Source organism: Nomascus leucogenys, chromosome 13 (genome assembly GCF_006542625.1).
Source record: "Nomascus leucogenys isolate Asia chromosome 13, Asia_NLE_v1, whole genome shotgun sequence".
NCBI lineage: Eukaryota > Metazoa > Chordata > Mammalia > Primates > Hylobatidae > Nomascus > Nomascus leucogenys.
In genome coordinates this window covers 54,111,140-54,124,696 of record NC_044393.1, presented here as the reverse complement: position 1 = coordinate 54,124,696, position 13,557 = coordinate 54,111,140, and the positions used below count along the sequence as shown (strand labels likewise).

Genomic DNA, 13,557 nt, shown 5'->3' with positions numbered 1-13,557 from the left:
TCATCCTACCACCTTAGCCTCCCAAGTAGCTGGGACTACAGGTGTGCACCACCATGCTCAGCTAATTTTTTTGTTTTTAATTTTCTGTGGAGACGGGGTCTCGTTATGCTGCCCAGGCTGGTTTTGAACTCCTGGGCTCCAGTGATCCTCCCACCTTAACCTCCCCAAATGTTGGGATTGCAGGCATAAGCCACCACACCTGGCTCACAATACATATATATTTAAAAGTCACCATTGACAATCCCTGATTTAAGGGGTTTGGAATATCTCTTAAGGTTCTTGTGCTTTGAAATTTTTCATAGTCATTAATTCTGCTGATTCTCTGATCTACAACATACATAATAGAGTCTCAACTGGCTATATGAATATACCTGACCCTGAAGTATAAATTACTACTTTAAAAAAACGAGTAACTGTTCATATTGTTATCTAGTTAGCAAATGATATTTTAATTTCTAAGTCTAAATGTAATTTATAGAAAATATGGCTGGGTGTGGTGGCTCATGCCTGTAATCACAGCACTTTGGGAGGCTGAGGCAGGTGGATCACAAGGTCAGAAGATGGAGACCATTCTGGCCAACATGGTGAAACCTGTTTCTACTAAAATACAAAAAAATTAGCCGGGTGTGGTGCTGCGCGCCTGTAGTTCAGCTACTCAGGAGGCTGAGGCACGAGAAGCACTTGAACCCAGAGGCGGAGCTTGCAGTGAGCTGAGATCACACCACTGCACTCCAGCGTGGGCAACAGAGCAAGACTCCATCTCAAAAGAAAAAAGAAAATGTATAGAACTTAGTATGTGTAAATGTGCATATGTATACACACACACACACACACACACATTCACACACACACACACACACACACACACACACACACACACACACACACATTTTAAAAATCTACCCATCCTTTTTTCCAAAGGTAACCACTATAAACATTTTAGCATCTTTTCTGTCCCTCTATGTATATAGAACTCCATTCCTAGGACAGCAGTAGAATGCAGTAGTGAAACACATGGAGTCTGGAGCCAGACTGCCAGGAGGGTCAATCCTGGCTTTGCCATTTACACTGTGACCATGAGCAAGTTAAGTAACTTTTTTATATCTCAATCTTTATCTGTAAAAGAAGGGTTGTGATAGAACCTAGTTCTATAAATCCTAGTTCTATAAATAGGATTGTTATGAAGATTAAAAGTTCAATAACATACATAAAGCTCTTAGAACAGTATTTGGAACGGAAAAAGTGACATGTATTATTAAACTTAATGAGGCCTTTAGGGGAAATCATGATAATTTGGTACTCTGTCAAACAGTATGTTGTTTAAAATAACAAAATCTGCAGGCAAAAGAGCTTTTTAAGAGAATCAGATAGGATGTAGAAGCCTACATCTCAGACCAGGGATTTAAATAAATTTATAATACCACAACTTTGTTAAAAGTTTAATAAAAGGTAGGGATTATGTCGTATTTGTAATTGAGAAAGTAGTTTCACTTCTTCTAAGCCTGAGGTTTTTTCTTTTCACTTTACAAAGTTAGAATTTTTTTGTCCATTGTTACAGGCAAATATTGGGTTGCTTAAGCTACGGCGGTACAGTAAGGAGAGTACAGACTTTGAATTAGCAACAACTGTGTTTAGATTGTCTCTAATGAAACCTGTGACTTTGGCAAGTAAATTATTTAACTTGTGCCATTAAAATATAATCCTGGGTTCATACTAGAATTTTACTAAACGTACATGTCATGGTTTAGCAGCATGCCTACAAACTGTACTGCATTAGGTAAGAACAAAGACAGAATAAATGAAATTTCAAAGTAAAGTGTATGAGAAATATACATTCATGATCTACCCCTAAACAGCATAAGGATTACCACATTTTAGTACCTCTGCCCCAATCTGCTGTACTCTAGTCAGAGTGGGAGACAAAGAGCAGCTTCATTAGGATATTTTGTTATTTCTGATCTGAAAAAGCTCAGGTTGTTTCCCGTAATTGCTTAAGTCTAACAGTAGTGTTTCAGAGATTTTTATTAATAATTTACACCTAAAACTACTCTTTCTTATAAATTTTCTTGGTACATTCTGTAGAAATCAATTTCTTCACATTTAATTCTTATAATCTACCTATACAATGAAATTCATAAAAATATAAATAAAGGATAACACATGTAAAAGCAGTTTCAGAGAAGTATATATTTTGTACATAGGCGAACTTATTTAAAGAAATCATGAATTGCAACACTAAAAAAGTCCTGATAAACTGAATGTAACTTTATCTTCACAGTAATGCAAACATTTATATTAATTTTACAGTTTTGGAATTCTCATTCTTAGTTTAAAAATCTGCAAGTATAAAAACTGCCTCTTATTCTGTTTATTATGAGGTCTTAAAAATCTAATTTTTAAAACCAATATAATTAATATAAGAAACTGTTAGAAAAACAGTTCTTACATTCATTAGAATCATACCTTCTTTGTTTTGGGGTACTTTGTAGGACATTTATTAAGTGCTGGAACTTCAGTTTCAGTAATTATTTCTGCTAGTGCAGTTTCAGTTTCTGGTTCTATTGTAAGTACAGTATTTTCAATATCATTTTGTTGTGAAGTAACTTCTATATCAGGAGAAGATGGCTGGATATCCGAACACATGCTGACAGTTCTGTGTCTCCGACGCTGCTGTCCAATGTGAGTCCTACTCCGAGAAAAACTTTTTCTCTGTTTAGTTCTATTTACTTTGGCAGGAGTTGGCTTGCTAGCATTTTCTTCTTTTGCTTGTTCCTAATTAAAAATACAAGCGAATGCAACTTTTTATACTACATATATATAAAGTTTAAATATAATAGCATTAATCTACTTCAGAAGCCAACTTTCCAGAATTTTTGAATTCTGATATACAATAAAGAACAGAGATAATATATAGTCTTTTATCTCAAGCTGAAACTCCCATAGGATCTGAAAAATGCTATTAAAAAGCTAATAGACATTATTTCAAATTCCTTATAAGTAATTAATGCAAGTATAGACATTTTATTTGAAAGTGTTTAAGAAAATAAAACTAGACCTGAATAAATAATACCTGAATAACTTCAGCATCACTGACAATCTGTGTATCTTTACATTCAGTTTTAACTTCAGTTTTGGCTGTGCTGATCCTTTCCAAAGCTTGTTCTCTTCTTTTCTCTCTCTTTTCAAGTCTGGCAAAAGCTTGCAAAATTGCTTCCATTTTTCTTTCTTCTCTTGTCTATGAAATTTAAATTTTAAGTGACATCATAAATATCATTGCTCAAAAGTAAAATTGTCCAAATGTTTGTGATAAATGTAAAAAATAATTGCTATGATACTATTAGCAAACTACTTCTATTATTGGTGGATATGGGGAGAAAAAACATTTCTGTTCAAGACCTTTCAGAATTCCCATCATCTTGGTAAGCCCTGTTAATTGCAAATATTTCATGAAGGAAACACTTGGATGACTGAGTGTTAATGATAAGTGCAAAACAAAACAAACAAGCCTCAAAAATTACTTTGTTTTACCAAACCAAAAATCTTTTATCTTAATAATACAGAAATCAGCCTTTTAAAAAAGATCCAAAATCCCTAAGGTAATGATACGTTGAAAAGGTAAAATACATATGCACTTGAGCGAGTATATTATTGACATACTGCAGCAGGATGTTGTGAGGTAAAGTCTTGCATTTAAAAATTATGAGTCTCATTTGATAAGTATCTCTGTGACTCCAGGCAAGTTAACCTTTCTGAGACAGTAATATGTGGGTAATAAAACTTGAACTTCTCTGAGTTGTTATTTGGTTCCAGCAGAAAATATGAGGTTTTCAAACAGTAGTTGGAAAATGGTGGGCATTCTGTATGTTAATTATTATTTCTACTTTAGCCCTCTTGCCCTCCATTGTAATTCTTATAAAGTATCCCTCTACCTTCTGCTCTTCCTGTCTTACACTGACAATTCAAGACAGGGACTGAGAAACAGCCAAGTGTTCCTTTGAGCATCAGTTCTCTATCCAAAGAGAACATTAAGAGTAAGACCCAGAGCCTTGACCAGTAGGCCTGGCAGATGCTTCAGCTCTAAACCAGAACCAGGAACCACATCCATCAATTGTCCAGTTCTTAAAATGAAAAGAACCAGGTCCTGAGGCTCAGATCCATTTGTGTTTCCTCCTTTATTACCATCGATGTAAGGAAGAAAGATCAGAAACTCAAGGTCTGGATGCCATAGTCTTCTCAATATTGGAGCTTTAGTTCCAGTAATTACCAGCAGAGATTCCAGCCTCAAGATACCTACACTTTGGAAACTACTGTTTACCTGTTCCTATATTTTTGTTGTTGTTGTTACACTCAGCAAGGGAACAAAATACTATGTCAACAAAAGTACTCTAATAATGCTTCTAAGTTTCTAATTTGTGACAGCAAATTTCCATATTGCAAACATGACTCTGAGGAAACTGAGGTCCAAAGAGGTAAGGTTCTTTGTTCATGGATTACGTATCTGCATCTCACTTCTCCTAGTCTGGGACGGGCAAACACTACAATAGCACATGCAAAAGATGGTTCTACTTGTTCACTGGAACTGAAAGTTTTACAGCTGAGTTCTTTCCTTAAAAATTCCTTATTTGGGGGCTTTTAAATTACCTTTACCCCTTTTTGTCGTGTGGCTCTCTGTAGAACTTTTTATCAGGGCTTCTCTAAAACCCCAATTTAGAAGAGGAGAAATTGGAGTAACTAAAAAGATCATTTTCCCAAACTGCGCTTTACCTGATGAACCTGGTTGGAGAGAAGGGATCAATTACTACGGTTATTTCTTTTCAAAAAATTTAAAATAAAAAATTTGGGGAAAGTACATTTTTCCAGAAGAAACAAACTTGGCAAGAATCATTGTATGTGTAAAAGAAAAAACTACCCAAAGGTGGGCACCCAAGGAAGATATTTTTTGTAGTATGATTATCCTGGGTGTTCTAAGGTAAATACAAATTTATGCCACAAGAGTGACATAGTCCAATATTTTCTTGTTTGAGATACAAGAAATATTTTCTTGTTTTGGTCACAGATAAAACTATATGATATAAACATTCAATTAAAAAATCAAACTCCCCTGTAAACACTACAGCTAATTTATAGTCAGAGCAAAATCCTGTATTTAGAGATGCTTCATAATCTTCTAGAGTTGATCAGGATCTTAAAAAATAATGTGGTCCAATACTGCTGAGGAAACTAAAGCCCATGTGTATTAAGTGACTCATTTAAAAGCAGAGCCATAATTACTATGCACGTTTCCTGGCTCCTAATTTACTCTTCTTTCCAATTACTGCCGCTACATAAAGCAAAACTCTTCCTACATTACTACAGCTGGCTAAGAATAAAGCTTAAGCACTAAACATTTCCTAACAGCTTTAAACCTAGCTTTATCTTAAAATACACAAATATTTTGGAATATAAACATGCCTGGTTTTCTACATTTATTTTTAGTTTCTTAAAGGTCATGTCATTCAGCTTTTCTAGTCACCATTACATACAGTACATTTTTTGACACAGCCATGGTATATGGTACCTATTTAAAGACAAAATTTGCCACCCATTTTATAGCTCTAACTGAAAAATAAGTTTTATTCTTTGAGGTAGTTAGAGCTGACTCTAGAGATAGAGAAATTAGGATTCCTAATTAACCCCCGGAGACTTTCCATAGCCCCTAACACCTGTGCTATATAAACTCGATAGATTTCCCATGAAATCTATACATTGTTTTTGACATATGTCTTAGTTTATGGTTTTACAAGAGTAAATACCGAGCATTGTAATTTCCTATAAGCAGTCTGCTTAATAATATCCCTATCATAAAGCAAGACTCCCATCTCCACAAAAAAAATTTAGGCTGGGCGCAGTGGCTTACGCCTGTAATCCCAGCACTTTGGGAGGCCAAGGCAGGTGGATCATGAGGTCAAGAGATCAAGACCATCCTGGCCAACATGGTGAAACCCTGTCTCTGTTAAAAAAACAAAAATTAGCCAGGTGTGGCACGCGCCTATAGTCCCAGCTACTCGGGAGGTTGAGGCAGGAGAATCACTTGAACCAGGGAGGTGGAGGTTGCAGTGAGCTGAGATTGCGTCACTGCACTCCAGCCAGGTGACAAAGCGAGACTCTGTCTCAGGAAAAAAAAAAAAAAAAAAGTGTAACATGGTAGCATGTGCCTGTAGTTCAGGCTACTCCAGATAGACACTGAGGCAGGAGGATTGCTTGAGTCCAGGAGTTGGAGGCTGCAGTGAGCTATTGGTCATACCACTGCACTCCAGCTTGGGCAAAAGAGCAAGGCCCTGTCTTTATCTAAAAAAAAAAAAAGGAAAAGGAAAGCCAGAGCCCACCTACAAAATCACCCTATTCTTTGGTCTTGAAATAGAGAAATTAAATGATTCCTTGCTCAAAAAAACTTGTTACCGTTTTATATAAGAAAGATAAACTTATAAATCTAAAAAGATGGGTAAGATTATTTGTTACCAATAAAAATCATTCCAAAATAACACGTATGGCTTGTGTGGTGTCTCCATTTCCTCTATCATGTGATGATTGAATTTATACTCATGGCAATCTTTATTATTTTGATACTCGTTTGTTATTCCCTCTACCCCATTCTCTACGAAAGCTTCTCCAGAGCAGTGACCTGGCCTTCTTTGCTCATCCGATATCTCAAATGGCAAGCACTCACATTTTTTTTAAATGAGTAAGAACCGTGTGTACATTATGTCAAGCACGTATCACTGTTACTTAAAGACATGTAACTAACTGGAAGCATTTCAACAATTTTGGAAATCTTGAATTTATTAGAAGGCAGCTAAAGCTAATTAACCTCATTTTGTTTGAACTGAGTACCTAATAAAAATAGGTGGCTGGGCGCAGTGGCTCACGCGTGTAATCCCAGCACTTTGGGAGGCAGAAGTGGGTGGATCATCACAAGGTCAGGAGTTTGAGACCAGCCTGGCCAACATGGTGAAACCCCATCTCTACTAAAGATACAAAAAATTAGCCAGGCATGGTGGTGGGCACCTGTAATCCCAGCTACTTGGAAGGCTGAGGCAGGAGAATCACTTGAACCCGGCAGGCAGAGGTTGCGGGGAGCCAAGATTGCGCCACTGCACGCCAGGCCTGGCGACAGAGTGCGACTGTCTCAAAAAAAATGAAAAATAAAAATAATAATCAGGTTCCCTTTCACTAACACCACAATGTCATTAATTACTCATCTTTAGAAATAAAATTCCCAGTCTCTACAATTAGAGAAAACAGGACCTTACAAAAAAAATCAGCATCAACTGAAAACAGAACAGGGAGTTGGATAACATCTCAAATCCTGTCACCAGATGACTTTTCTGGCAACAAATTTATCCTATTTTATTATTAAAGCATTGCATCTTCTAAAGTGATTTTCTAAATGAAGTCAGTCAAGTTTTCCTAGAGACATTTAGTAACAGCATGGATTCTGTAGTGTTTTCCCACAGTGTCTGTTCCACTGAATAACACTCTGGGGGTCAAAGGTGTTATCCACAAGAAACTGCAAGGGTACACAAGTTTAGGAAAATCTGACAATTGTGTCAAGTTTTTAAACACATGTACACTGGGAATCTGAAAAGGAAAGATATGGTATAGTGCTCATCACAGTAAACTGGTCACGGCTCTTTTTCACAAAGCATCTCAAATTATACTTGCATGGAATACTTCTTGATGTGAAGGATGAAAGCCGAGAAAATTGTGGAGAATCCTGCACAATCCAGGGTAAGGCCTCCAGATTATGCATTACCTGAACTACAGGGAAGCTTCATTCAGTTCACATTCATGGGCCTGTATCTGTCTGTCTTTCCTCAAGTGGTTGTTATGAACATTCATTTAGCTCATTTATTGATGGTCTACTTTTTTGCACACCATTTTTTATTCCCCTAGGAGCCAGGGCTACAACATGAATAAAACTAAGTTTTCTCCCTCATGAAGTTTATACTGTGGTGGTATAAAAATTCTAGACTATCATACCTGCTTGACAAGTCCAGTAATCTCTTGCCTACGTGACTTCCTTGTCATACCCTTTCACTGTTTCTCAAATGTCCGTCCTTTTAAATATGAAGACCACACTGAATCATCTTCTGTGGACTCAATTTTAAGCAATCTGACAATATAGGCCATCATATATTACCAAGATTATATTCCCGAAGTACCTTATGAGGGTTATGAAAAATTATTTTGGAAATATTTTAAAACTACAAAGGAGACTTTTCATGCCATTATAAATGGTGGAGGAAATGTCTTTTTTTTTTTTTTTTTTTTTTTTTTTTTTTTTTTTTGAGCCTTTCACTATCACCCAGGCTGGAGTGCAGTGATGCCATCTTGGCTCACTGCAACCTCCTCTTCTGGGTTCAAGTGGTTCTCGTGCCTCAGCCTCCCAAGTAGCTGGGATTATAGGCATGTGCCACCATACCTGGCTAATTTTTGTATTTTTAGTAGAGATGGAGTTTTGCCATGTCACCCAGTCTGGTCTCGAACTCATCGACTCAAGTGATCCACCCACCTTGGCCTCCCAAAGTGCTGGGGTTACAGGCGTGAGCCACCAGGCCCAGCAACAAGTCTCCTTTAGTATTTAAATCTTTCAGAAGTTTGCTGCTTTTAAAATGATCACTTTAAGCTACAGGTATACACCCCAGTATCTAATCCCCTTCCACATGTACTGTTTATATGACAAGAGTACAGCCACCTAGCCCCACCTCCACAAACATACTAGGAGGACACTCAGTAGTGCGCTGGTTTTTGGAATCAAGTGAGTATAAACAGTCTACTGTATTTCAGACTACTGGGCTTATGGTAAGATTTTCCTAATGTACAATAACCATGTAGTTCCACATAACTTAGCCACAAATTTGCTTTTGTAAAAGCAGATAACAACTTCTTAAGGAAAATAAAGACAAAATATAATGGATGGAAAAAGAAAATGTTCATAAAAGAAAAATCCAAAAGGCCAAAAGGGGTAGAGGTAATGGAAATGGAAATGGAAATGAAAAGGCTTTCCATCTTGGCCACATAAATATTCTTTCATGAAATCTTCATTCCTGAGTATTTTGTGTGACCTATAGCCACCTTTATCTCCCTAGTAGCCCTCTCCTCCAAAAACAGCCTATAATCCCAACCAAATATATTTACAGCTCTCTCCAGGATTTCCCCCTGGAAAAATACATTCCATGAAACTTTGTCATAAGCTAACCTGTATTTGGTTAAACCCTACTCAAAAGGTCCATCATAAATATAAATACAAAAATATATTAAATATACATAAATATAAATATGTATTACCTAGAGTTCATGAAACAATCTGATCTCTCCCCAGCTATAAGTTATCTATCATATTTATATCTCCTTCACTTATTGCTGAGTTGCATTTATTTTTGTGAATACTTCTAAAAACAGAGATACTGCCTTATCTTCCATTCTCATTTAAAAAAATGAAGCCAACAACCAAAATACATAAATACCCTGGTGCACTTTTTGGAATTCAACATGATTTTAATCGGTGGTATATGAAATTATGTATACAGGTTAAAATTGCCAATTTTGTATTTTTCAAGCTGTACTACAAAAGGATAGGGTGAAGTACAATGGATCCCACTTATTCACAGGGGATACATTTCAAGACCACCAAAGCATGCCTGAAACTGCAGATAGTACTGAACCCTATATATACAGTGCTGTTTTTTCCTATACATACGTAACTATAACAAAATGGAACAATTATAACCATATACTGTAATGAAAGTTATGTGAATGTGATATCTCTCTCAAAGTATCTTAATATTTTGAACCTCAGTGGGCAACTGAAACCTGGGAAAGCAAACCTGCAGATAAGGAGGGACTACTGTACATTTAAATTTGGTGATTACATGGAGTTTATCTGGGAGGATGTTACTACTGACTCGTATTCCGATCTGATAAATATACATGATACCGAGTCTAGGTGAGCATCTTAAATCTGAAATGCTCCAAAATCCAGAACTTTTTGATGGCCAACATGGTGCTCAAAGGAAACGCTCATTGGAGCATTTCAGATTTTTGGATTTGGGATGTTCAACTGGTAAGTGGAATGCAAATGTTCCAAAATATTAATCCTGGAAAATTTCTTGTCCTGGAAAAGTAATACTCAACCTGTATCTCCATAATGGTTTGGAAGTCCATCTTGTCACAGGTGGAAATTTAAATCAGTTTGACATAAGTTTCTCAAAAGTAGTATGCTACCATCTTTATTCTACCTAGTTTTAGTTGTCCCTCTTTGTCACTTTTTGACTTGACGTTATCTTTCTGAGTACTGATGTTAATCTAACCAATATAAAAATCAAGACTAGGAAAATAAAAGGTGATTCATTTTAAACTTTTTAAAACCAAATATAATACTAATACTTGGGGGTGGGGAACTCTAATAATTGTTAGGGATCCTAGGATGCATGTTTTTCATTCTGCTTATTTGACTACATCAAAACATTCTATAATGCAAACATCAAAGCAAATGAACCAATTAGAAGTAACAATTGCGATGACTTGGAGAGCTATGGGTCAGGAGCCAAGGATTTTTAGATTTTAATTTCATATCCTTTCGAAATACCAAATTAAAGACATTTATACTTTGCAAGTTTTCCACATTTTATTCCCATGAAAAATACTCAGTTTCATATCCACCTTAGTGGCAGATGGCAGAATATATTAAAATGGATATAAAAACTTTGAAGTATTCATCTTACTATAGCATACTAATAAGAAAAATCAGGACCAAAAATGGATTCCAAGTAAGTAAGCCAATATACATATATATTTTCTAAGTTCCACCAAGTTTAACATTGAGTATACAATTCTCTTTTTTTTTTTTTTTGGAGATAAGAGTTTCGCTCTTGTTGCCCAGGCTAGAGTGCAATGGCATGATCTCGGTTCACTGCAACCTCCGCCTCCCAGGTTCAAGTGATTCTCTTGCCTTAGCCTCCCAAGTGGCTGGGATTACAGTCGCATGCCACCATGCCCGGCTAACTTTTTTGTATTTTTAGAAGAGACGGGGTTTCACCATATTGGTCAGGCTGGTCTCGAACTCCTGACCTCAGATGATCCACCCGTCTTGGCCTCCCAAAGTGCTGGGATTACAGGCGTGAGCCACTGAGTCCAGCAAATATCCAATTTTCTTCTGGCATCTAGAAATGAGGATGTTCTAAGATCCACTAAATTTGTCAGCATTTATAGAAGAATATATATTTAAAGTAGCCCCATATAAATGTTTTTAAACAGAATTCAATCTGAATAAAATTATTGTATTTATGGGCAAAGAACAAACCCCCACTGGTTTTCTGTTTTTGTTTGTTTTGTGACAGGGATCTCACTGTCATCACCTAGGCTGGAGTGCAGTGGTAGGATCACAGCTCAGTGCAACCTTGACCTCCCTAGAGTCAAGTGATCCTCCCGCTTCAGCATCCTGAATAGCTGGGACTACAGGCATGCACTGTCACACCTGGCTAATTTTTCAATTTTTTGTACAGATGAGGTCTCGCTATATTGCCCATGGTGGGTCTCTTAACTCCTGGGCTGAAGTGATCTTCCCACCTCAGCCTCCCAAAGTGCTGGGATTACAGATGTGAGCTACCACGCCTGGCCTATGATTTTTTTTTATTTCATTTTTTCTCCAAAGTGGTCACTACAGCCCTTAAAGTCAGTTATAAAAGAGGTTCCTCCCACCAGACACATGCCACACACAGAAACAAGTAATGCTCTAATTGGTTTCCTAAAAATTCCCAGCACAAGGCTGTGTCAGTTGAAGAATAAACAGAACAATACTAAAAATCAATACTCAATAAAGAGCCATAAGTAACTTGAAAAGGCACACATAACATATATAATTGAATCTCAAAAAAGGTTCAAGATAATCCCTTTAGGTACAAGAATTCCTCCTTTATAAACTCTTCCAATATTTTCTATTTGCTTTTCTTCTAATACCACCTTGTCTCAACAGACCAGTGTTCCTGAAATCCTAAGGCTCTGAAACAGTTCTTCATTGTTTTCAGAATTTTGAGTATCAATAATTCATCAATATTAGAAAACTATCAAGGTGATACAAACAGGCACATATTAAGTAGGTCAACAATGACCAAACCTTTTTTTTTTTTTGGAGACAGAGTCTTGCTCTGTCGCCCAGGTTGGAGTGCAGTGGCATGATCTCAGCTCACTGCAACCTCCACCTCCCAGGTTCAAGCAATTCTCCCACCTCAGCCTCTTGAATAGCTGGGAATATAAGCCTGGCTAATTTTTGTATTTTTAGTAGAGACGGGGTGTTGCCGTGTTGACCAGACTGGTCTCGAACTTCTGGCCTCAGATAATCCACCCACCTTGGCCTCCCAAAGTGAGTGGTGTGAGCCACCGCTCCCAGCCAACAATGACCAAACTTTCAAACATCCCACCCTTAAATATGTGACGTGAGATTCCATGGAATACAACAACAAAGCCCCGAAAACAGGACACAAAGGACCATACAAAGTAAAGGGGAATGGTAAGCACCTATCATAAGGCCATCAGTCAGTTTGAAAAGTCATTTTCAAATTTTAGAGCATAGAAAGTATACCATATTTTCTTAACTTGCTGATATATCAAATACTAAATTACCTTGACTGATAGATCAAATACTAAATTACCATAATTTGTGAGAAAATATCCTGTCCTAATTTTTACACGGATAAAAGATTTGTAAATAGTACAAGGAATATACATCCTAAATTTATTTTAATGAGAACCTTATTGTATGATAGCAGTGTGAGACTACAGAAATAGCTACCAGTGGTAGGTTTTTTGTTTTTTTTTTGCATAAGCAATTTATTTGGTGCTATAGTAAGGTTTAAAGTTCTGTTTTTATTATACTTCAAATCATGAGAGGATACATTTAGCTAATAAAAGACATTCTGAACAGTAATTGTGGCATTAAAATTTATTAATAGTTCAGTGTGGAATTATTAAAATATTAATAGTTATTACTTCCAAAATGTTCATATTTCTTAAATGTCATACATTCTTAAATCTCTAATGAACAACCAATAAAAATACAAGATTAGTGGAATTTATTTAAATGGTAATGACCACACCAAATAAAAATGTTCAATGGCACATCATTTGCTAACTTCAAAGAATAATGTAAAAGCCCATGTAAAGGCAGCAACAATTACCATATGCAGAGCAGCTGTCACTAAGCCCAAACTACTGGCTTCCCAACTTACCATCTTCCTTTTCCTTTCTGCAATCTGCTCCTCTGATTCCATTTCTACTTCATTACTAATAGGAGTTTTTTCTTCTATATCATCAATAAAATCTGGTTCCTGAAAAATGGAAACGACTTCTTTATACAAACTATTACTCCATCTATACAACTAGTGACATTAAACTATTTTAATGTCTTTCAACCACAACAAATTCAACATGTAAATATCAGCCTATTTAAATTATTTAAGAAATTTAAAACTGGTTTCCTAATTCAAGACACTTTTCAAAATCATGCAACCAAATACTTTT

General features: G+C 36.4%; 1 protein-coding gene across 7 annotated transcripts in view; it reads right to left on the bottom strand.

Annotated features, from left to right (window-relative positions):
* KMT2E (lysine methyltransferase 2E) overlaps positions 1-13,557 on the bottom strand; it is a 100,222-nt gene that overhangs the window by 9,458 nt on the left and 77,207 nt on the right. For all 7 annotated transcript variants that reach the window (XM_030825662.1, XM_030825663.1, XM_030825661.1 and 4 more), the window contains 3 exons: positions 13,266-13,364; positions 3,071-3,235; positions 2,464-2,772 (listed from right to left, as the gene is read on the bottom strand). In XM_030825662.1, coding sequence (XP_030681522.1) covers positions 2,464-2,772; positions 3,071-3,235; positions 13,266-13,364 — 573 coding nt within the window. The remainder of the gene's footprint in view (positions 1-2,463; positions 2,773-3,070; positions 3,236-13,265; positions 13,365-13,557) is intronic.